This window comes from Rhipicephalus sanguineus, chromosome 1 (assembly GCF_013339695.2).
Source record: "Rhipicephalus sanguineus isolate Rsan-2018 chromosome 1, BIME_Rsan_1.4, whole genome shotgun sequence".
Taxonomy (NCBI): domain Eukaryota; kingdom Metazoa; phylum Arthropoda; class Arachnida; order Ixodida; family Ixodidae; genus Rhipicephalus; species Rhipicephalus sanguineus.
The window spans coordinates 321,450,546-321,475,982 of NC_051176.1; the positions used below are offsets into that span (position 1 = coordinate 321,450,546).

The 25,437-nt window shown below is 48.1% G+C and overlaps 1 protein-coding gene across 1 annotated transcript in view; it reads left to right on the forward strand.

Annotated features, from left to right (window-relative positions):
* The window catches only part of LOC119379491 (serine/arginine-rich splicing factor 12), an 84,859-nt gene extending 60,873 nt beyond the window's left edge, over window positions 1-23,986 (forward strand). Inside the window, exons 5-6 of the mRNA XM_037648793.2 lie at window positions 3,679-3,762; window positions 23,518-23,986. Coding sequence (XP_037504721.1) covers window positions 3,679-3,762; window positions 23,518-23,653 — 220 coding nt within the window. The 3' untranslated portion in view covers window positions 23,654-23,986. The remainder of the gene's footprint in view (window positions 1-3,678; window positions 3,763-23,517) is intronic.
* Window positions 23,987-25,437: the final 1,451 nt, after the last annotated feature.

Here is a 25,437-nt window from a genome sequence, read left to right on the forward strand (position 1 = left end):
ACACACACGTGTGGAGGCAAGCTGCGGGGATGCTTCAGTGCAGGCTCGCCCTTAGCCTCTGCAGCATTTTGGCGCCACCATGAGTCAGACCCTGTTGGGGAAAATGTGTGGTTAGCCACTTCATCATTTGATGTCACATGGTGATAAGAGGTCATCACTGCCCTTTGCATAGCGTACACATCGTCGTGAGATTTCAGGGCCCATTCATACACTCTAAGCCAAAATCGAGTATTTGGGGAGTATTTCTGCCACACAACAATAATCGTCATCTGGCTTGCTCGCGTTTCCTTTCTTGAAAACCCAGCTCTCGTCACTTTCCTGTCAAGAATGCTATGTCACGCTGATAACGCGCGCGCCGTTCGTGACCGGGAAGTGCCGCACCCGCGGTGATAACGCGAGGAAAGCACGCGAGGTGGATGACGATTGTTGTTGTGTGGCAGAAACACTCCCAAAATACTCTATTTTGGCTTAGAGTGTAATAGCAGGGGTGAGACAGCTGCGCATATTGCGCATTTTTGATACGATTCCGTTTTCCTGCGCCAAGCTGCTCCAAAAGCATAAAAATTACAAAATTTGCGCCCATCTGCGCCGAAACGGCCCCACAATCAAGAATTTTCAAGCCCGCGTCACTTTGAGCGTGGGAAAACGTAACTTTAGAAGCAGCGCCAGGGATATGTTCGCAGAACACGTTAACGCGCCCAAGCGTGTCCTTCTACGCGCCTTTGTAATAGAGGCTTACATAGTGCTGTGATAATCGCCTTTGAGCGGTTGTAAATACGTGTAGTGTCCGAGCGGTAACGACGTAGTGTCCGAGGGGTAAGGTTTCTCGGCGCTCGCGACGAATTTTTGAAGGCGGTCCCTCACGAGGTGGCAGCGAACGGTGGCGCAGCGCGCTTTTGTTATCACCTATTAAAAGCGTGCGGTACACTTGACGCTACACCACCCGCATAGCCGAGCAGATAGCTGAAGGCGCTTTATTTTAGGCAGTTTTCGAATAGCGTACGCTGAGTTAGCGTTAGCGGCCCGCTATTTCCGTCACTTAACGGGAGCCCGCAAGCGGTTAGCGTACGACGTATGCGCAGTTGTGCGAAAAGCCAACGCAAAGCTTTGCGTACGCTATTCGAAAGCTTCCTGAGGGTTCGCCCTTCAGGGAGGGCAAATATTAATCGCAGCGCCCCTCCTTCCGATTAAGTCAAAGTATGGGCGGTATCGACTTTGCCCCCCCCCCCCCTTCGTGCGCACGCCTATGGGGGTGGTCATACTGGCGCGTTCGTCGGTGGCCATACCGCTTTTGTTCTTTCCCGATGTTACGCGCGAAGGCGTCGCCGCAATCGCGTGCTAGTCGGAATCATTCGTTGACCGTTCAAAGACGTACTGCTATGCAATCAGTTTTTATTGCGATAGCAATTATATGGACAGTCTCGACGGGTTCTTGCCGTCGCCGTCATGTCCTTCCGGTATGAAGTTCAAATTGATAAGATCCCCCCGGGAATTGTATGTTCTACAGCGGGTAAAAGCACGCGAGCAGAGGCGACGTACGCGGCCGAAGCAAACGAGCCGGCCCATTGCCGTCGCTCGGAGGCTGCATGCGATAACATCACCCCGCTCGGAAGGCCTGCCGTCGAAGCAGACAGGAAACTCCCCGCCTGTTTTTAACAAGCCTTAAAAGACACGAAGACGCGAGGGGGGTGTCGCGCGAGGAGCAACTTTGAACTTCGCGCGGTCGCAATCACTGGCGCGCGCGCGCGCGCGCTATCTCGAAAGCCATCACAGCGGGGCGGGCGAAGTGACTATGCGGAGAACATGGCTCCCTGGAGCGGCCGTATTTTCTTACACCATCGTTTTATAGTTACGCGAGATCGGATACAAAAAAGTTAGCTGCCAGCCTTACTTCGTGTAACACTACAATTTGTTGCTATCGCATTCATTGCTTCACCCTTGCGGTGAAACTGTGACTTTTTTTATTATTTGAGAAGTGTGATGTTTTTTCTTTTCTTATTTTCAAATGTAAAGTGAACCTCCTTGGAAAAACTTTTTTTTATCTATTTCATATGTTGTTACCAGGGTTATATAAATTGCGTGGTTTGTAAAAAGGTAGTGTAGTTCATACCTGGCAATAATCTGTTAAAAAAAGCTTTCTCCAAAGGCTCTTTGAATGTTATGTGTATTCTAAGCCGATTAAAATATGCGCTTGTTCCTCCAAGTTACTACAAGTTTGTTTTTTCAAGCTCCAAAAACGACATAATAAATGCCGCTAACTGCTCCCAAACAAGGTTCTCCTGCTCCTAAATTGAAATTTTGCTGCTCCCAAAACTGCTCCCAAATCGATTTCAGCCGTCTCACCCCTGATAATAGGAACTCTGCTTGTTTACGAGATCCCCAGTCAGCCGGCCTTTTCCAGAGAGGCTCCCTGCTAGGGCTTTTTTTGTTTGTCAACTAAATTGCGCAAGGCCTTACCCATCCGCTTTTTTACGTGATTCACGCAGTCTTCCTTCGCAATGGGAATGTAGCCGTAACCTTCTCTTCTTGTAGCACCAGGTGTGCCTGGCTGTCACCATCTGAAAGCACAGTTGTGTACCTGAGATAATGCCACTCTAGTGATCTCTTGAACAAAGTGAGGCCAGCCTCTACCTCCATCTCCCCAGCTTCCTTTGTTGTGTTTTGCTGGCAGACGTGGCACTCCTTCCACTTTTCCCCCTCCTTCAAGCCAGATTCACATCCAGCGCAAAAGTTGCTTAGGATGACGTAGTCAAGAACAAGGCCGCTTATCAGCTTGATGACTGTACCGTTGCCGATATGTGACGTATGACCGAGCTTCATCCACGATTCGTCGTATGACTTGACAATGTTTCTAGTCTTGTACAGATTGAGTTCTGCGTAGATGTCTTGAACCGAACTCGTGCACTTGCTCATCAGTTTCGAGGTAGCAAGAGTAGCGGCAGGCGTTAGTTTCTTTTTCACGTACGGCTGCTACATTTTCGTGTGGAGGCCGCGACGTGATAAATTTATAGTTGTAAACACACCATTAAAAGCGGTCTGCCTGCTGCCAGTAGCCTGCATTGTGCAGGCAGCGAGCACGTTCACCATGAATGGATTGATTTTCTATTTTCCGTCAATGCGTGGTGAACTCCACTTTGACGACCCGTCACCGCAGTCCACACTCACGAGCTGAAGCTTGACAGCAAGGTCGTATTCCCGTTTGCCTCTACTCATCTCGGCGTCCCCATAGCAGATCGTGCACTCTAAATGCAATGTATCAATGCATTTCCCGCTTCCAAGACCACAATGGTGAAGGTCATTTCGTCAGTCAGACGGAGGAACCGCGGCGTGGTGCTGTTTAGCGATAAGACTGCGCTCTGTTGCATCATTGCAACAGGTGAAATCTATTGCAGCTTTTCTTCTGCTTTCTTCTTCTTGTCCTGTAAATGTTGGGACTGCAAAATTTCCGTGTCATGTCTCGCACGGCCGCTTAACTATGCACTGAGATTCACCTCAGCCGTGTTATAAATTGATTTTGCAGCAAAAATATCGATCAGTGAAGCTAGAAATTTTGCAGACTAGTGCGAAAATAGTTCTGTATACCAAAAATGTCAATTTGAATCTATTTCTTTCAGCCTAAGACCTGGGTCCCGCCTTACTAGTCACATGTCTGAACCATGTCTGTGTTTTTCCTTGTAGGCGAAGCCGGAGGCACTCTTACAGTCGATCTCGATCACGTTCAAGGTCGCGGGACAGGAGGAGGCAGAGTTACTCTCCCAGGAGGTAAGGCTTGCTATTTTCAGTTGCTCAAGGCTGCTTTTGTTAGTCAGTCACTCCGGCAGAGGTAACACAACCCTTTGGCCCCAGCCATTGCGTAACCAACCAAGTGAAAGTCTGCAGTTGCCTACTCCTGATCTTTTTCTTTTCTATCTTGCTTTTACCATATCTCATGTCTACTCCTGTCTTCCTGATTTTCTGCTGTTTCCTAGGCGGTTCTGTGAGTCTCGCAAGGCGTCCGCCGACCACACTCTGCATGCCTCAAGCAATGTGTTCATGCAAACGAAGCACCAAATGTACAGAAGGCTTTTTCTTTTTCTTTTCAAAACAATAGAGAAGGTATGCCAGTGGCGCTGCGAAGTGGCCATCGACCGATAAACTGGTTGTAAGGTTAAACCTGAGGTTGTAGATGCGATCACTGACCAATGGTGAATTCCATTGGTGGATTCGGAATGGCCGACGAACTCTGAGCCAAAGCACTCCACTCCGGCGGAGAGCAACCGAAGCAATCTGTCAGTGGAACACAAGTGCCCTCGGCAGATTAAATGGTCGGGGTCACTAGCGCACATCTGCTTCGCAAGCGCCGAGCATTCCTCGCCTTTCGCACCATTTTCGCCTTCACAGGCGCGAGCGGAGAGAACAGGCGCTGTCGGACAGCGCATTGCATCGCGCACGCGGTATGCCATGCTCTGCGCACAAGCGGGAACCTTGCAATTTCCGGTCGAATCCGCCGCTTTACGCGGTGTAGAGAGAGCTGCTCCGTGGAGTGAATCTGGCGGCAGAGCTGCTCCAGGTCTGTCAATGAAACATACTGGGAGCAATCTCAATCCGCCAGTGGAACAGACTTGCTCTTAATGGAGCAGAAAAACTGCTACCGGAAGTGCGCCGAATCTGCCAGTGGAATTTGCCACAAGTCGAGGTGAAAAACACACTTTTCAGGACGGGTTCCTTGTTCACACTAAGCTAGATACACCTAGCTACACCCAGATATATACACTACACTACAGATACACTAACTACACCTAGGTACACCTGGCTGAGCACGCCGATAATCGCGGTCATTTCATCAATTGGGACAACGCCGCTATAAGAGCCAAGGAAAAGAATTCGACCACGAGACTACTTATGGAATCTGTTTTTATCCAGACAACTGAGGACACTATCAGTAGGACAGATGGGAGGGGAATCTACCTGCCAGCTACACCCGTTCATTACATCACATTTTAGCATAAAAAAGCAACACACGGCTCTTGCCTGCTTAGTGTGAACAAGGAACCCGTATGGGTCCCGAAACGTCAGTTTTTTTTTTTTCACCTTGAAAAAAAAAGAAAAGCAAGGAAAAAGGCTTAGTGTGAACAAGGAACCCGTCTGGGTCTCGAAACGTCTGTTTTTCACCTTGACTTGGTCAGTGACCGCATCTACATCCTCATCGTGATACCTGACCAGACGAACCTCCGTCAAACTCTTGACTACATCAGGTTAAACCTAAATGCTCGTGTAGACCACAGCTGGCATGAATCAATGCTTGCATGTTTTGATGGCAATACCGACATAGTGCAATGGCAAATAGGCAGGTATGAAAAGTGCCACATCAACGCCGGTGCGCCGTGAGCTACAAATAAAGCGCCGAGGTGCCTGCTAATGTCGTTTGAACTGATTTGAACAGCCAATATATTATCTTCCTCATCTCAGCTTGCAGAATTGCCGAATTGATTCTCACGTATATGTTATAAATTGTGCTCACAAGCGTGAATTACTAGCGCTCTGCCACGGCAGGTCTGCAAATCGTGTAGTTTTCATGGAGCACACTAGACAATTCATTCTAAAAAGACAGGGCGTGCAAACAAGGACACAAGAAGTCTATTGTGTTAAGTCCGAGCATGGTTGCAGAAAACGATAGGAAGAAACGTGTCGTAGGGATACAGTACATTCATTGCGTGTCTCACAGGCTAAAGAAAGTAGGAAGTAGATACGGCGTTAATGTTGTTTTCACGGCTGCCAATAAGCTAGGTAAGATCTGTGCCTCTGTGCAGAGGAAGAATGAGCGAGTAAAAGACAAGAAGAGGACCGATATTTGTTTCGTAAAAGACACCAACAAATTCACTGATTGCCGTACGAGTGTGGTGTATAAGGTCCCTTTCAGCTGCGGTCGCTTCTACGTAGGACAAACGGGCCGATGCATTAACCAGAGATTGTTGGAACATAAGAGATCGCTAACAGGAGGCTCACCTTCTAATCTATCTTTACATTGTCGAGATTGCAAGTGCACCCCGAAATTCGATGAATGCGCAGTGTTGTACCGTCATAGAAATTAAGAAACGCGCCTGATGATTGAAGCATGGCATATCGAGAATAGTGGTAGCGCATGCGTGAGCCAACCGTCGATTAACTTGCATAAAGATGAAATCAAATGCCTTAAGGGGGGACGTGCCTTTCGGAACGAACTTTCTTGTTTCTGGTTAGATCTTGATGAAAATTGGCACAAAGACTAAAAATGACCTCATAATGCTTACATAAAAATTTCAAGATGATATCACGAAAACTTTCTGAGAAACAAATAATTCATTACTGGACCTCGTGGAGCGGCTGGAGAGTTTAACAAATGACATAAAAAGTTGATAAACACTGTGTGCAGAGGCAAATGTATGCTGAAGGGGCTGCGTTTTCAAAATAATTTTTTGCAACACTAAAAATTGTAGTTCATGTTTTCTCCACTGATACTTCAATGAGCACATTTGCACTACAAACAAGAAACCCTACCAAAATTTTTTAAAGACTAAATTAAAAAAATAAGAACGCAGCCCCCTGAAGCAGAGTCCAAGGAGCATTACAAAAAAAACAGAATCAAAATCTGTCAAGTAGTTGCGAAGGTACCTGCTCCACGAGCTGAGCAACATGCCAAAAAAACAGTATTGAGAAAACGAGGTTCAAAGTTTGGGTCACGTTTACATGCCTAATAGGCACCAGGGTTGTAGTCCTTAGTGTCCTTTGCAGTGCGGTGTCACTTGGACATCTGACCTTTAGCCTGATGAGCTTTCGCAGCCTTTTTTTTTCCGCATGGCATCTTTTTCGGCTGCTCTACGAAGTGCATGGCGTCCAGGTTGGAGACCAAGAGATGCAAAATTGGGTGTAGGCATGGAGGTCTTGTGGTGAATTCCCTATGTGATACATTCATCACAGACCAAAAATCGCTGAGCGCAGCTGATCCCTTTCCAATCGTTTTTATAGCTTGCATGGCCCGAATATTGACTTCAAATAACTTGCTGTTTTCCATTCGCGGCGACGACCACGCATTTTTCGCGTCCGCGCCGCAAGTAGTGCAGGTGATCACGAGCATCATCTTTACCGCTAACCTGTGCTTAGTTCCGTGCTTCATCTTGAGTCCCGGCTCTTTGCACTGCGGGCACAGGGCACTGCCAAACTGACCATTCAGGTCCGCGCGTTGTACGAGCAAAAACTTATCTTCGTCTTCCGAGTGACATCTCGCGCTCCGTCGCAGACACTGCTCTTACGGACTCCTGAACAGCCGCGGCGCGTTCGCGAGATGTCTCCGCTGACACGAAACGAGGCTGTATCGGGCCCGAATCGTGCTACTGGTGGTGCTGGTAGACAGCCTCGCAACCTCGCGCGAAGTACTTGGCTGAGCATCCGCGATGTCTACATCCTTGGCCAAGTGCTTGGCTGAGCATCCGCGATGTCTACATCCTCGCGCGAAATGCTTGGCTGAGCATCCGCGATGTCTACATCCTCGCGCGAAGTGCTTGGCTGAGCATCCGCGATGTCTACATCTTCGCGCGAAGTCTTGGCTGAGCATCCGCGATGTCTACATCCTCGCGCGAAGTGCTAGGCTTAGCATCCGCGATGTCTGCAGCCTGCGCGGAACGACGAACGGATGTTTCCTCCGACGGCACAAAGCACTGTTTCGTCGATACTCGCGGACGATGCTCCGTGCGTGCTTGTGCTCAGCTGCGAGTCCTCGTCGTGCCGCACGCCGTCGTCGCTGCTCGCAGAAGTCGCCGGACTGAATTTCTTTTTCACGATCGGCGGCTTCGGCTTACGCGCACCAAATCGCTGCGCAGTCTTGCGTTTCTTCTTGAACGATCGCCGGTCCATGATCGCATGCAGGAACCGCGTTGCGCCAAACTGGACAACTTTTTTCTCCTTTCACGAGCGCCGGTCTTATCACAGCGCGATGCGATCTCGAAACCACGCGCGGCGAGTTGAAAACACACGCAGTAAGCGGCCCGTCAGCGCTGTCGGCGCATAGAGCAGACGACCTTTGCGCCGATTGCTACAAGCGACCGCACAGGCAACCAATGCGGAGCCGCCGTACGTCACGTGACGCGCGTCGCCAATCGGAAACTGTCGTGATAACCTTTAAACTTTGGCTTGCTGTGCGCTTGCTCTTGTCTGGTTCAGCCGGCCGAGGCGGCAAATTTGAAACGGAGAATCGCGCTATCCGTAGAGACATAAGGGGTGGTTAGCATGTTTATACAATAAAGGCCGGTGTTACAGTGTGATACAGGTTTGCACAGTGTCCAAAAATTCGGGGGGACTTGTAACGACAGCAGCATGGGGTCATCCCACTCTCTGGCAACCCGAGAAAAAAAAATGAGGCTTGAAACGTGATTTGTGTTCGAGGACGGGTAACTTGCAGTTGATAGTGTGATGTAGGGTGGGCAGCTTAGCCAGCTGTAAAGAAATTTCTGAATAACAGCATGGCAACACTATGGTAAAAAGCGAGTAAAGGCAAATAAAAATGTGGCAGTGTTTGAGAACAGCTAATACGTCAATATTATCCATAGCAGTGATCTAGTAATAGAGAAATTAAGGTAAATGTGGACATTTTGGAACAAGCCCGATGACTTCAAGAGCCCATAGTACAAATTATCACTAGTATTCAAGCCACTTATGATATAAAAAAAGAATATTCCGAGCATTGCAAGACTTAATAAAATGCTGCTTTTGTGTTCCTGTTTAATTCATGGAAAAAAGAACTTGACGTTACAGTGGAGAATGGTGCGGGTTGTGCAAGAGCTTCATTTTTGCAGGGCTGCGCTCCACTCGCCCGGCTGCATATAAGTGATAGTTTCGTTATCGCATACTGCTGCATGTGCCTTGCACGCTTACGAAAGTCGCTCTTACGGAAAGTTCGACAAAATGCCGTGTCCATGTGATGTTGTGTAATGTGCCCTTCAGAGCAGAAACCACAGCGTCGGCGGCCAGGCAGTAAAGGCGGGCAACGTTGGGCAAGGCAAATGCTACGTCAGGCGGCCTTTTCAGGCGCACGATTTGAAGTGTGTTAACGCTGTGCAGACCACGAAACAAGCACTACGAGGTGCGTACTAGAGAGTGACATCAAGCGACATGGTGTCTACTCATCTTGACATAAAACCAAGTTCTGTTTTACTCAGGGAATTTTAGCAAAAACATTCAAGGAATTTAGAAATGTCAACTCGGTAGACACCCTGCTTTCTATTACACCATAGACCGCATATAATGTAAGTCGCCAGAGGAGTGAATGTATGCACTACAGTAAACCCTCTTCCCATAGACTTGGTGCAAAACAAAAATCCGCTTAAAAAGAAACGCCTAACTGTACTCTTCTGTTCAAACTTTCGCAGTGACTGGCAATGCTGGCGATATTGCGAAACGAACATTGCAGTCTTGGTGGGGCACTCAGGTGACCGAGAAAAAGCAAAACCACTCTTTGAAAAATACACAATACTAAATGTAATACCCCTGTCACACTGGGCAACTTAAGTGCACTTTGAGGTAGTGCACTTCGCCGCTAGTGTCATTTGCACGCTGTCACACAGGAACGCTTAGTGACACTCGCTGCAAAGTACACTTGCCGGCAAGTGCGTTCGCCAAACTCACTTCGCTGCGACGGAGTGTCTAGCCTCGGTAGCAGTGGCTTGCAAATAAATACGCTAATGCAAAACGCGGCAATCATGGTATTTTTAAACAATCGTTTTCGTCATTAGGAATACTGCTATATATTCAAACAAATCATACTACAACAAAAAACCTCGCTATTCTCGCCCTCGGGCAGTTTGCGGTCACGTCCGCTAGGGGGATGCGGGAGCACATGCCTTGCAATGGCCGCGTCCGTCGCGTTGTTTACTTCCTTGCACATGTGTAGGTCAGTCATTCTTTAGTCATTTGCGATGGCGTGTGCCATGGGTGCCACTTCCACGAAGACAACGTGGTCCGACGCAGAGAAGCGAGCGCTCATATGCCTTTGGGATGAGCAAATGAGCGCTGCCAAAACACGCTCCAAACGCCCGTCACCACTACGCGTCCCTTCTGCACCGGAGTCCGCCATTTTTGTTTTCGATTCGTCTTTTATATGTCATGTCTCGGCTCGCGATGACCAATGATGTTATGCGGCTGCAATATTTACTTCATTTGCGCGCAAAGTTTATTGTAAATTATATTCATGCCTCTAATACGCTATTGAACAGCGAGCATTGCCAAAAATAACAAATATATGTTCCGCTATTAAACCACCAATTGTCACTGCCATCATTTCCAAAGCACACTTCTCTTTCTCGTGTAGCAGCGCGTCGCCAAAGTGACACTCTGTGAGCATTAGTGCACTCGCTCAAAATGACACTAAGTTTGCCAGTGTGACCGAGGTATAACAGCTGTATCACTTCAAACTTCTGCAATGGGTTAAACAAAACAAGCCCCAGTTTTGACAGTGTATGCCTGAAAATACTCAATATGTGCGTCAGCGATGCCGGAAAATCCCAATATTGAGGACAAATTATGGCAAGCAACACGTTCAATATCAAATACCTACAATGTTAAACCGTTTACACGGCCTCATGTATTTCAATTCCATACCTCCTAACACCATTATCTAGTCCATCCTAACACACCATGGTATTGAGCATGCTTACTAAAGTTTGTGTTTGATTTCTGACATCTTACTTACCGATTTGAGTTATGTGATGTTCTTTTCTTATGTTTTATTCCACATTGTGTAACAATGAAGTTCTTTTGAAATCAGCTTTTGTCATGAAGTTTCTTTTTACAGTGTGTAAGAAGACCATGGTAGTTTTTGTTGTGTTCTTGTGTTATTTCTGCAAATGTATCTGTCATATATTTGGTATGCTCAGCAGCCTGCGTGCCAAACTGTTGTTAGGAGCAGAGGCTCTTTGTCAGGCCGTATAGCCTTCAGCCTCAGCTTCCGATCCTGTAAGCATTCAGGACAAATGAAAACCTCAATTCAACTTCAGTTGAAAAATAAAAGCGCTTCCTGAAGCAAAGACACGTCCCTCCCTCTCTTGTAATGCCTTCATCGCTCTTTCCTTGGCCAGTGTACCTCCATTGAGAAGCACGGTCGTTACCTCTCTTGTCGGAGCCGCATTATAACCAGTATTTCATCTCGGGGGCTGCACAATAAGTGGTATGCGTATACATGGAGTTCTATGGGAGGATAAACGGAAATAAGAAAAGACCGCATTACAGCCAGTCCTGCACTATAAGCGGTTAAGCTAATAAGTAGTCTGAGCTGTACCTGCATGGAATGTTGTGGAATGATGCTTAGTTCTGCTTTATTTAGCTGCTTTAGTTGTCACAAATTCAATTTTTCCACTCTGCAATGGGCCTTTAGTGGCTCCAAAAGGCCTTTTTCCCTGCTCTATAATGCACTTTTGGTTGCTCCTAAAGCCTTGCTTCCTGCTCCAAAATGGCTGCGGCTAATCTCATCACTGCGGGCTGCATTCGGCTCATGCGGTCGCGTCTCAGTGGTAGCTTTGGCTTGTGTAGTCGTCTCTCAAAGGTAGTTTTATTGTCGCATATTGCTGGGCGGGCTTTGCCGACTCATGAAACTCTAACTGTAGTTTAGAGAAAATGCCGCGTCAGTGTAATGTCTGCTGCAACAACGAAATCAACTACTTTCCAATGGGCGCAAGGAGGGAACTCCTATGCTCGAAGTGTGTAAGTGCCGCACTTCTATGAATGTGGGATAAACAGAATCTACTCGTGTGCTCACTTCGTTTTCGTGCAGAGGATTACGAAATCAACTGTAACGTAAGCAAATCGTGTGACCCGCCCATCAGATTAAGTGCTGCTTCCCCGCAGCGCTGTTTTGTCGGTCTTGTCAGGATGCTGCATGCCCACGTAAGGGAAATGGAAGAGTAAAGAAATCCTTTCAAGGTTTTAAAAAAAAGCAGCAAAAGTGTATCAATAGGAAACGCTACATGTCATTGTCGTGGCTATTTTCGGGAACCATCGTTTCTACGCCTTAAAGGGGCCCTGCAACACCTTTCTTAGTTATATTGGAATAGTCTCATTATTGACGTATGACTCTTCACGAGTCATATGCCGCAAAAATTTTTCGAATCCGTCAAGTCTAAGTGGTGTTACCAAATTATAGAGATCACGTTCCGCAGCCTTCTCCCTCAACTCAACGCAGCGAGCGCGCGGAAAGCTGCGCGCGGCGTGAAGGGAGGGAGGGCAGAGGTGCGAGGAGGCGACATCAGCGCCGGCGGCATTTTTTTACTTCATTTTTTTCTCTCTGGCGTCTCGGCGCAACCACGTGGTCTGTGGCGCCACATTCGGTCGGCTCGCGCGGTCGTCGTCGAGCCCCGAGCGGCGGTGCCCATGGCACCGTGTATCGCGCGTGCTTGAAAACTGCGAGTCGGTTTGGTAATGTTGGGTGTGCACCTCGAACTGCCGTAGTGTTTTCATCGCTCTGCCAACCATGGACGCAAACTTGCGTGCGCGTTTGGAACGAATGACAGCTGAGATGGGTTTAGACCCACACTCCGATACACCGCCTTGTCGCACTGCTCGCGTTTGAATCGTATTCAACACGGCAAAGCTGCGTGCACCCTTCTCCCAGTGGCGGTACTTCGATGCTGTTTGCTCTTCGAATGCGGGCGCACAGCGAGTGCGGCCTGACAACAAAGAACTAAAGACTAGAAGAAAGGATCGTGGGGCATCGGGCCGGCGCGGACCCATCCCCCGGCAGTCTGCAGCTACCGTGAAAATGCGAGTCTGCTTGGTTGCTGTGTCGTGGTTTCTCGGGAACCTGAGACTACGGGGAGGATACGCCGAGGTACCTAAGGTATCCTAAGCTACAGGTATCCTAAGTTAGCCGGCGCCAGCATTGTTATCGGAGAAATGCTGCACCGCTGCCTCGGTCGGTTGTGAGAACGTGCCGACGATGCAGTTTCCAGCTGACGAGGCAACACTCGAACGGCTGCCACTCTCAACGGCACCCGGCGATGGTCAAAAGCACAGAAATGTTCACGATTTCGGCACTGCACGTGGTGAAGAAAACGCAACCTCGCAACTGCGAGCAGACGAGCTGTCGGTGAGACCGGAAGTGCTAATATTAATGTTTGTTCGGTGTTTTAACGGCATAACGTACATATTATCTACTTATTGAACTCAAAATTAACAACTAAGGTAATAATGAGGGTGTTATCGTGATTATAACATCAGCCAATGGTGGAACTGCCGACAATCGCGTCATATATTACGGACTAATGCATCATTTGTCGAGAGAAGAGGGAGCGATTTTCAGCTGACTGAGAATTTATTGTAAATTCCAGGCCGCTCGCTTCGCTATAATATTTGGCTCGAGTGTTCTCGGGAGCCTCGACTACCGATTGGCAGTGCTTTTTGACCCTGCTCAAAAAGTGTTGCAGGGCAGGGGGGAGGGACGCGGCTTTCGTATCGCGCAAAATGGCAAAAAAAATCACATTTTCAGTTTCTGTAGCCCTTTTTCTATCTGATTCCAAAATATCTTCACTGAAAACCACCTAGAAGTGCTTTAAAAGATTTGTTGCGCGGGCTGAGGTGGCGAAAATTATTGTGGAGATCGCAAAAAAACTGTGCTTTTCAAAAAATTCTTGCTCTGCAACGGTACAACCGGGTGCCGCCATTTTGAGCTCGCCGTAAAGAGCATTTCTTCGTTTTCAAATTCCCCGCCTCAGCTGGCTCATCCCTTTGAAAACAAGCGCACAAAAAGCAAATCTCTGAAGGTCATTTCGAGGCCTCCGATTGGCCGCGTCCGCCAGGTTGCTCCAGCACGCCTCGCCATTGGTCCGATGCTCGCTTCGAGAGGACAGTCGTCTGCTGCTTACGCGTCGCATGTTACCTGATGTTACGACTGTCGAAAATCGCGCTACTTAGAGACGCGTTCGCTCTCGTTCTGTGTACACGGGTCGACGATAATTTAAAATATGATTACCCTGTAGTTTGACAGCTGCAAGCGGAAGCACAGTCATCAGTGTACGATGACGATAGCGTGCCGCGCTCGTCGCGAACATCGCAGATGCGCGTCTCGGGTAGTTCAGCTTGTCAGCACTTCGTCCTCCGTGACGAAGAACTTCGTGGGACTACTCTTTGTACTCGCTAGCGAACACGACGTGCTTTGAAACATCGGGCACCGCGGCCACACACACCGCGACCGAGCTTACTGCTTGGAGTCGTGGCTAGGCCTAACTCCGCTTACGGCGCTGGTTTACGAGACGAATCTGAACTTTGCGGGCAAGGACATCGCGCTGGCGGACAAGCCGCACTGTGCTTCGTCGCAAGCAACAAATCGCATCGTCCGCTGGCTACTCGAAAGTGCGGATGGGCGCTTTACGCATCGGCAGCGGACTCCCGGTCAAGCTCGTCGCGCATTGACCGCTCCGAGCAGCGGCTAGCAATTTCGCGCGTCGGTGCCGCAAAATGCGAGACCGAGTACGTTACGCGCGCCGTTGTTTTGTCGCCGCGGCTAGGAGCACTGCGCATTGTTGCCGAATGTCGCCAGCCAACATATAGTGCGCGACTTCCCGGACCCCGCGGCCGAGTACATCGGCATGAAAGAAAGCGCTGGTGATGCAATTTAGGCACGCTTGGATTTGTGCTTGGTATTGCCGCTAGCTCTGATGAATCTTCTAAAATAACGAAAGCCTGGCAAATTACCGTTTCCGCGACCGAGTGGATGATGAAACTCGTCACAGGCGAGGTTTGCAAATGAGCGTGGCATGTGTGAAGCAGGGAGTTAAATTTATATCTGACCAACTTGCGTTATTGAATAAACTGCTCATATATTACATCCCAGAAATGTTTGCAATAAGTGTGCCAATTTTCATGAAAACCTACGAAGGAATAAGAAAGTTGGTACTGTATGCCGCGTCCCCCACCTTAATTTTATTCAGAAGGTCACTGGAAAGAATGACCTCCGGCACACATCCATTGTTTGTGATGGAGACAGTGATACTTCCCTGACTCTTTCTGAAGAAAAAACATACGGATTTATTCCATTGGCTAAAGAAGACTGTATAAATCATGTCAAAAAGAGGACGAGTACAGCTCTGCCAACACATGTATCAAGAAGCAAAAAAGATCAACCACTTGGAGGATGAGCCGGCCTGACTCAAGACCTGATTAAATTAAGACTGACTAGTTATGGTATGGCTATCCGTGACAACGTTGACATTGATGACATGCAAAAGGTCTCGTTGAAAAACATTATGACCGCGCATTACAGCACACAGATAGTGCATCAAACAAGCCAGTGTACTCATTAGCACGGCGCAGCCAACCATTGCAACGCAATGACAACCGCCTTTTTGCCACGCGCGTGCGCAAAGGAGGATCGGAGCTAGGTGAAACGCGGCCGAGAAATGATCATTATTTGTTAGGAAAAATGCACTTTCTGGGCATCGGCGCGGCGCAGCGTTCAATATATCTGATGCTTCGCTGTGCGGGGGGGTTTGATATGTGTGGATCAGCCCAATTCAGCATGGGAAAGGGATTACTCATCTCGACTGTAATCGCTCTACGTGATGTGACAAATTCGCAGCTATAGTACTATACTCGGTTGCACTGTTAACTCGGTTTGCGCGGGCCCTTCACCTGCGAAAGACAGTTGGGCTAGCCGATTTCCGTTAGTGCTTTTTCTTGGCTAATGTAAATATTGCGCATATTAAAAGGTTTGTCTTTACTATATAAAACATACTTGGCTGAACGTCAGTATCCCCGACGAAATGGGCCTTTTTCATGAGGGTAGCCCGCGCATGCGCGTGGCGGTGACGACACGCGCGGAATGTTTTTTGAGGGTCACACACGGAGGAAAGAAAAAGGAGGGAGCATTACGTCACGCAGCCAGCCTTGGCAAGCCAACTCGTTTTGAAGCCAGCAGTGTCGGCCCAGCACGTGACCTTTTTCGTCAAGATCATGCAAGAAATGAGATTTGCAGAGACTTTGGGTTGGCGCCCGGTAGCTTCTAATCGAAGCGCGCTCGTTCGGCGCAGACCGCCTGCTCACGGAGGAGGTTCAAAAACAGAACCGCACCGGTAGTACTCAAACCTACCGCGCGCGCTCTGACGTTTTGATCACGTGTTGGGCCGACACGGTGGGCTTCAATCGCGTCACGTAATGCTCCCTCCTTTCTTTTTCCTTCCTCCATGGGGTCGCAGCGTGGCGACAGGAACGAACTGAGCGCCACCTGGAGTGGCAGATCTGCGAAATTTTCCGAAAAATACCAGGCCTCCGAGAATGTCTACCGGCACGCAGCGGGCAACTTTGGAGGCCATGAACCCCCAGTTTCGATTTTAGCGATTTCCGCTAGAGGCGCTGTTCAGACCTGAAAAAGGCCCATTTGCCAGGATGTTCAAGTTTCCGACCTAAAACCAACGACACTTGCGTGTCTGTACGGGAAAGTCAACTATCTGAAACACATTACAAGTGCTTGACGTCACAAAAATGAGTGCGCACTATTGGATGGAGCATTTACGCAATTTCTCTGTTGGAGGGACAGAAGTGGCTGTCATTTTTTTTTTCTTCGGTTGTAACCGAGTATAGAGGGATGCAAGGACATTTGCCTCAGCCTGCCAGGTCTCCCAATTTTCCCACATTCTGACTGGGGATCTTCGATTTTCGGACTTCTAGCAAATCGCTGGCAGCTAGAGCTAGCCAGAGGCCAGCCAGCTAGTTCCGGTCGGGACAGGAAACAACGTCGCGGTCACTTGTTGGAATCCCGAGACAACCTTAAGATTGCAAAATCGGACGCTGGTACAGCCAGCGTAAACGTAAACAAACGCTACATCCGTGGCAGCTAACAAAATTGCGCCGCGTGGGCGTCGGTTTTTTCTGCATTGCCTGCTTGGACATAATTAGCTGTATATTTGCTGAAGAGCAGAAGTGATATTACTTGGCATACGCGTTTGGGATACGATCACGTACGTTCGCAATCACGCGCAACTCTCCCCGTCCGTGAACAAAAGAGCCAGTTGGCGTACGGTGCCTCGGGAACGATGGAAGACTAGGTGCCACGCCGCTAACGGTTAACAAGCTCACCTCTCGCGAAAGTGGTCGTGTCCCCAAAAGAGCTCAAGGATATACCTGCTAAGAGGTGAAAAAAGACAAACAAGCAACAAAAGCATGTAGACCTTTCTGAATTCATCTCCGTTTTTTCACGTCGTAGCATAACAATACCGTACCACATATACTGGCTCATAGATCGAAGTACGCTCGCACGCCGTTCGCGACCAACGAGCATCACAAAAAAAAAAAAAAAAAAAAAAACTGTCGCTCTATCATTCAGTCAGTGCATTCTATCAACATCGAAGACCTGGTCGAAATGGTTAGGTTCAGAAGGGGTTCCCGCACGCAAACATGCGACGGAGCGAAGTAGCTAGTTCGATCACAATCGTCTTCGCTAACTGCCCAGAAAAGACACCACACCCATAAACGAATACTACTACAGAAAAATAAACTCGAAAGGGGCCACTACGTTTGCGTTGAACGTGTACTTAACTTTTGAGACTGTGCACGATGCAGTCAGCAGGCAACAGTTCGCCGTGTTGTTCATGGAAGTACGGGACACATAAAACAAGAAAAGCAACAAATATCAGCTTCAAATGTTCGCCATCACTCGTAATCGCACCATCTCGCACGGCGGAATGGGCTTTAGAAGATAACGCCATGCGTAAGTGACCACCGAAGGTGTGGTCCCCAAGCGCCCGCACTGCAATACGTCGAGTCCTCACAAAGATTACGAGGAGCACGAATCGTCCCTTTTTGGCGTCTGCTAGCCCGAAACCTTCGAGAACTTCCACGGCAGAATTGTCCTGGAAGCTTCTGGCGACCCGCGGGTAGCCAGACCCGTCCAGCCCGAGAAAAACGAACGCGCTCTGGCTGGATGTGGCAGCCCGCGGGTAGAGAAGTGGAAAATCGAAGAGCCCCACTCCTAATTGTACAGACACGGTCATAAATGTCCCAAAAAGCAACCCTAAAACCCCACCGCGATAAATAGCATAACAAAGGACAGTGGTTCTGATGTTTCTTGTGCTTCAGAGTTACCAACGGCTTTCCAGAGGGGCTTCAGGATTTCCCCCACTGATTTAAAGGTAGGGAAGGTGCCTCCCCCCCCCCCCCAAAAAAAAAAAAATCTACAATTTTGCCTTACAAACAGGGTGCCATGTCCAGGGGTGAGACAGCTATTGCGCATTTTTGATACGATTCCGTTTTCCTGCGCCAAGCTGCTCCGAAAGCATAAAAATTGCAAAAATTGCGCCGAACTGCGCCGAAACGACCCCGCAAGCAAGAATTTTCAAGCCTGCCTCAGTTTCAGCATGGGAAAACGTAACTTTAGAAGCAGCGCCAGGGATACGTTCGCAGAACATGTTAACGCGCCCACGCGTGTCCTTCTACGCGCCTTTGTAATGGAGTCTTCCATAGTGCTGTGGTAATCGCCTCTGACTGGTTGTAAATACAATCAACTGCCGATTTTTCGGACACCCTAGGGACCGCGAAATCGTCCGAAAAATCGGGCAGTCCGAAAAAACAAATTCATGCTTTTTTATTCCGCTTAAGCGGTCAAATCGCCACAGCCACGTCCGAAATAGCTTTAATGCCTCCCAGTACAATTATCAGGCATTTTAGTGCGCGTTCAGGCTCGCAAATACATTCGGTACCTGCCGCGAACCCCGCTTAACTACGTACGTGCCAACCGCCACTTTTACATCTCGTGATGAGCGCCGCTGATAACAGCAAAGCGCGGAATAGATTACGGCTATCTCGCTAAACGATGACGCGGAACACAAAGACTGTGGCGGAAGAGCGGACGACTCGTCCGGCATTCCCCGATGCGTGTGCGCATATGCGCACACGCATCGCGGAATCGCCGCTGATACGCAGCATTTGCTGCCGTATCAAGCCGATCGTTTCTAGTTGTGTGCAGTACATCGCCAACTAAACTGACGCCGTCACTTTACTGTTGCTGTATCGTACGCACGCATTTATCACGAAAGGGTTCGTGATGCGCACTTAGTTCTTGACCGCGCACGGGCGCGGCAATGGCGAGCTGGTTTCGTCCGCGAAGGCAACGCGTCTATGCGGCGCACTTAGCGGTCTCGCACAAAAAGGCAGCAGGAATGGCGGCGCGGCGCATTTGGGCTCTCGCCTATTAAATGCGTGCAGTACGCATGCAACTGCGCTAGGCCACGTGCACTACCGAGCAGTTAACTGAAGATGCTTGTCGTAAGGGTTGTCAGCGATTAAGTCGTACCGGAGCGTTTGCCAGCTGCCGCCATCACGCCTCCGTGCATGTGCGCTGCTTATCCGTAACATCGCCGCACGGCGCTTCGATAGCGGCCCTTTGAATTTCTGGTCTGCTTCACAACATAACGCTTCGGCATTGCGGCAAAGCTGACTTTCGGACTCTGCTACTGTCGCACACAGATCGACTCGCGTACGCGCTGGTTCAAACCTAAGAGATGATTGACGCGGCAGAGGTGAGGGCTCCAATTAATGCCTTTCGGACCCACAATTCGGGCAGAAAGTCCGAAAAATCGGACACCGAAGAGTTTCAGCGTCCGAAATTTCGGACGTTCTTAGAGATTGACGTCTATGGGGCTGGTGACGGTGCCGCGATAGTGTCCGAATTTTCGAGCATGTCCGGAAAATCGGGCGTCCGAAAAATTGGCAGTTGACTGATGTGACCCCCCCCCCCCCACCCTACATGCGTTCATCGGTGGCCGCCATACCGCTTTTGTTCTTTCCTGATGTTACACGTGAAGGCATCGCCGCAATCGCGTGCTAGTAAGAATCGTTCATTGACCATTCAAAGACCTATTGCTATGTGACTACAATTCTTGTGCAATCAGTTTTTTTATTATTTGAAAAATGTGATGTTTTTAATTTTTTTTATTTTCAGATGTAAAGTGAAACTAGTTAAAAAAAACTTTTTTCATCTATTTCATATGTTGTTACCCAGGTTATATAAATTGCGTAGTTTGTAAAAAGGTAGTGTAGTTCACACCTGGCAATAATCTGTTAAAAAAAAGCTTTCTCCAAAGCTCTTTGAACGTTATGTGTATTCTAAGCCGATTAAAATGTGCGTTTCTTCCTCCAAGTTGCTACAAATTTGTTTTTTTCAAGCTCCAAAAACGACATAATAAATGCCACTAACTGCTCCCAAACAAGGTTCTCCTGCTCCTAAATTGAAATTTTGCTGCTCCCAAAACTGCTCCCAAATCGATTTCAGCCGTCTCACCCCTGCATGTCACAAAAGAATACCTTTTAGTGACACTGCAGTGCAGTGTTTTGGATTGGGCGATTACTTGCATTCCGACGGGACCGCGCCTCTGGTAAGATTGATGAAGGTCTATATAAGGTTTGTATAATCTACCATTGGGAGGTGTTTTAAATGTTTTGCTTTCTTTCTTCATTTTCAAGTTCGCGGCAGTTGGACTGTTATCGGCAATTTTTTGACACCATTGAGAACTTCATTGACACTTATAGGTTGTGCAGGTTTATAGGTTCTGTATGTTGCATATTAGTTCTGCACAACAGATGCTAGTTAGCCTGTCACTGTAGTCTGACTTACTTCCCTATTGAAAATCGTGGGTTGGTGGATGCTGGAATTTTTGGTGGATAAGGTGGAAACAATAGTGGACAAGGTGGAAAGAATAGTGGATGTGGTGGAAGCTGTGGTGGTCATAATGGCTGATGATGGCGAGAGTGGAAAAAATGGTGGCAGATGGTGGTGGTGGTGGCGAGCTTCTTTTGCTGTTAAGTGAAAAATGCTGGCTGATTGTGGCGAGCAAAACATGATTTTGTGGATGGCTTGGTGGACAAGCTGGATGACGGTGGCATGATGGAAGTGCACGTGACATTATGTGAAATCACTGTCACTTCTAATGTTTTCCTGTTGAATGTGCAGAAAAATACGTTTACGGTTGAAAGAAGCCAACGCCGATGATTGATCTTTCCAGCACGCTTTTTTTTTTATTCATGCGGGGTCAATAACCGCCTGAAGTTTTGTGGAGCACAGCAGCTGGGAATGTTTACATTTTACGCACGTACTTATCAGGTTTACATCCGCGATGTGCTGCTGCATTGTGATGTTTACAAGTCTAGAAGTGTCGGTGTGAACAGCGACAGTAACTCGCCGCGCAGTTGCCGAAAAGTAAATGAGCCCTTCTAGTGGGTAGACCAGAAAACAGAGAAAACAGCCGCCGCTTGATACCGCCACGCTAGAAACGCAACTCTGGCAATTCTTGCACACTCGCTTACCTCAGCGGCACTTTATGGTAACACTGAAAATGCATGTGAAGCTAAAATGCACAAACTTTTACCTTCGGCCTGCGTCGAGACAGGCCCCACCAAGTATGACTTCCACCATCATATTCTACCACCATGATTGCCACCAAATGTTAGGCATAGCGTACCGACCAAGTCCGTCTACGTGTTATCGGCACTTCTGGGTTTCAGGATACAGGATTCCGATGAGTACGAATGACTTTAAAACACAGCTGTGGCATCGGTTAACCTAAACGAAGCATTTTTTCTCGTGCACGGTGTCTGCACAAGAAGCGATGAGCATAGATGCGACGCGCTTGCAGCAAGCGCCTCCGGTCACCAACCACCGCCGGTCGCACTCGCCGGCGCTTCTCTGACACGTATGCGAGAACATAGACTTGTCAAATCGTACGCCTTACTGAACCAATATGATGGCATATTTTTCCCGCGCAGTGCACTTGTTTTTGGCCCAGCTGTTATGCAGTTGTAGCTAATGATACAGCGTCAGATCAGTGCGCTGGCACGACTGCCCTGTACGTAGTGCGAAAAAAAAATCACAATACTCTATCAATTATACGCGCGTACAGTATTTATCGAATGAGATTAGAGTCGACATAAAGCCTCTGCACATGTCGCCCTTTGGAAAATGCGAGAAAAGGCTGTTAAAACTTCGCAGTAACATCCGGTTAACTATACCCGCTCCTCGGTCCACTTCACTTTTTTTTTTAGGTACGTTGTGAATTCTAAACGAAAGTTAGCGCTGTTGCCATTATCGACGTGCCATTCGTTACCGGCAGCAGTTTGTTTGCGTTTCATAACTATGCAAATTTTGGTAGGATGTCAAGATCGCGTCTGTCTCCAGTATGAGACATACAAAGGTGAAGCTACACGGTGTATTAGTACGTTGACTAGTCATTTTGCTGAACGCAAAGGAAGTGTCAGCGTGGCGTAGTCATGGTCGTGGAGAAGAATGGGGATTTATGCGAGAAGTTTATTTCTCTATTCGTTTTTTAACAGTTAGGATTTCAAATGAATATTTGTACTGTGTATAACGCAAAAATCTTTACAGAGATTTAATAGCGATGCCGTTTCCGCCACCACTTTATCGTGCGAAATACTTGGGACTGCCAGGGCATGATGTCTTAGATAGAGTACGTAAAATGCCGCTGACACCATCGACAAGAACTTGCTTTTTTAAATTACATTCAGAGACTTTGCCTGTGAAGACTTGGCTTCGTTCAAGAGACATCTTTGTGTCGTCCGTTGATTGTCCTCTGTGTGATGTGCCAGAAACAATTGAACACTGTTTTATAAGCTGCAGAGATGCAATCTTATTTTGGGATGTGCTCCAACGAACTCTTCAAAAAGACTGTGCTAAATTCACATTCCGTGCGATATCTCTTGCCAGCGAGTTGTAATGACGTACCATTTGACATGCTTCTTCTCATTGGAATGCATAGTCTGTGGAAGACGCGCATGTTGCAGAGAAACGCAGAGCCGATAATTTCCTCAACAGCCCACTTCATTAGGATGGTCACTCAGCTAAGAGATGTATACGAGCAAATCGAAAGTCAGCCAGAATGGTATCCGGTATTGGTGAGGTGCTTATCCTTACCGCTGTTCTAGCATATAATGGGAAAATATAGAGATGATTCCGAATTCGATAGTGCCGTCTGTTAGTCATTGTGTCGCGATAAGAGCATAATCAACATATTAGTTTTTTGTATTGAATTGCGTTCAAGTGCCATGTCTGTGTTGAATAAATACCATGAAAGAAAAAAAAGTCAGCGTGGAGTAGTGGTACAGTGCTCTGCTCGTGATTCGAAGGTCGCACGTTCGACTCCTGGTGGCGAAAGCTTTTTTTTTTTTCATACGACTTTTTTTTTTGTACTAATGCTTTTTACATCGCCTTCTATACTATTGTTTATGTTGACAGCTGGGCACGGTGGTTCCGATGCTGTAGAGCTGTTTTACGCTCCGTTATTCTCCAGCATCCATGATACGCCAGCATACATCATGTGCCACCATCTTCCAGCACTATAATCCACCATAATGATGGATGGTGGAATCCACTATTCCACATGGTGGATAAATTTTCAATAGGGTTGTCCTAGGCATAAAGCATAGGAAGTTCATTAATGTGGCAAGATACTCAGTTTGCTCTTGAAAATTGCTCTCGGCACACCTGTGTTGTTTAGAGTGTATTTGGCAATTTTTCAGGTCAAGGTCTTACAGCAGGTCCCGATCTCGCTCCCAGTCATCACATCTGGGCAGCAAGGGCAAAAGCCGGGACAGATCACCCTACGAGATCATTGATGAAAGCCGTGAAAAGTCTCGAAGCAAATCGCCAGAGTGACTTCAGCTGCCTTGTTCCAATGAATGCAACTGTGCTGAACTTGTGTGCACCCTCTGAAATTGTAGCGGAAATAGCTACATCACTTTCATTTTGCTATCTCTCTTCAGATTTCACCTGTGCTGGAAAATGCCACCCACTCTTGCTTTTTTCGACCTGCCCATTGAAACACCGTTTTGTCATGTCATTTTCTGGTAGAAGTGCTGTTTTGCTTGAGCTTTTTGCAATGTACAAATCGCTTTGTCCTTAGCGTACATTCTTTTGTCGATACACTGTGCAGAGCTGTGTACATATGTTTTCCCTATTAAAATATGGTTCATGTGAACCGGAATGAACCCTGTCTGCTAGAGTTACTGTACATGGCTCCCAAAGAGAGCCCGAGTTGCGCCTAGGTCTGCCAGCTCGCGATAGTTTGTGCGGTGAAGCCATCTCTCGTTCCCGCAGGGGCTACGTTCTTCAAGACTGGCCTACTCATGTCGTTAAAAAAAGGTATGTTAATGCAAACAAAATATTGTGTTGCATTCGAATACGAAAGTTTCAAACTGTCAAGGTTCAGCTATGGTGGCCATAGTTCAGCGTTGCTCTTAAAGGAGTACTGAGACAAAAAAATTTTGCTCTCGCGGTTTTTTTTTTTTTCTGCTGCTGTGTTGCTAGGGGCCTGTTTGTCATAACACGGCACATCGTTTGCTGCAGCGCGCGACAGATAATTGACTCCTCATTACCGACCAGTGTCAGTTTCGGTTTCAAAAACAAGCCTCCGGGTGCAACTACCACCACCTAGCGGGTGCAGCTCTCGACCACGTCAGCACACAGACCTGTGACGCATTTCCGCGCGGTTCGCGAGCTGCCGCCGAGTAGCAAGCTGCTAGAGCGAACGCGGCAAAAAAAAAAATGGTGGCTATGACGTCATCATAACTTGTTGCAGCGTGGTGAGGAGAGGGAAGTAGGGGGGCCACCGATGGTCACCTTTGAGGGTGTCGATAGCCCGGGATGTCGATCGCTCACGCAAACTTAAAAAATCATTTAAAATACCTTCCAAGCCATATTCGCTGTTGATATTTTGCACATGGTCTACGCATCTTAACGGGAATCGATCCCGCATGCTATCTCGGCCGCGAAATTTCGTGTCGGTACCCGTTTAATGCGTTACGACGCTTCGGCGATGGCAAACTCGTCGGCGATGCTGTTGGCACCCCACCTACCGCAGAGAGAGAGAACGTTTATTTACACCCGTCGAGAATGACGGGGGAGGAGGCTTTGGCCTCTGCCCCCGTTCATCCCCCTAGCAGTCAGCCGGAATCCCTTGGGACTCGGCGGCGGTCGGGGCGAGACCGATGACTTTACGTTGTTCTTTGGCATCTTGGCTGCGTAATAAGGCCTCCCAAGATTCTACATTTCTGCTTGGGTCGCTGTAGCAAGGGCAGGTACAGACCATGTGCACTAGACCCGCAGTGCTATTACCGTTCGCACATCGGTAATCAAACACTTCCGGGTGCCATTTACTGTACAGGTGAGGGTTTGGAAACACCCCGGTTTGCAATTTTCGCCACATTATTTCCTCGTTTTTGTTTAGCTGCCTCTGGATAGATCTTACGGTGGGATTTATAATGTGAGGTGACTTCATGGAACGTTCGTAGTTCGTCTCCTGTGGAGAGGGGTTGCTCGAGTGGAGGCGGCGAGTCAGCGGCGATCGACCGGAAAGTGAGCCCTCAGGCGATCGAGTGCGCCTTCTCGTTCCCCTTCAGACCTTGATGGGCCGGGGACCACATCAGTGAGATTTGCTCTGC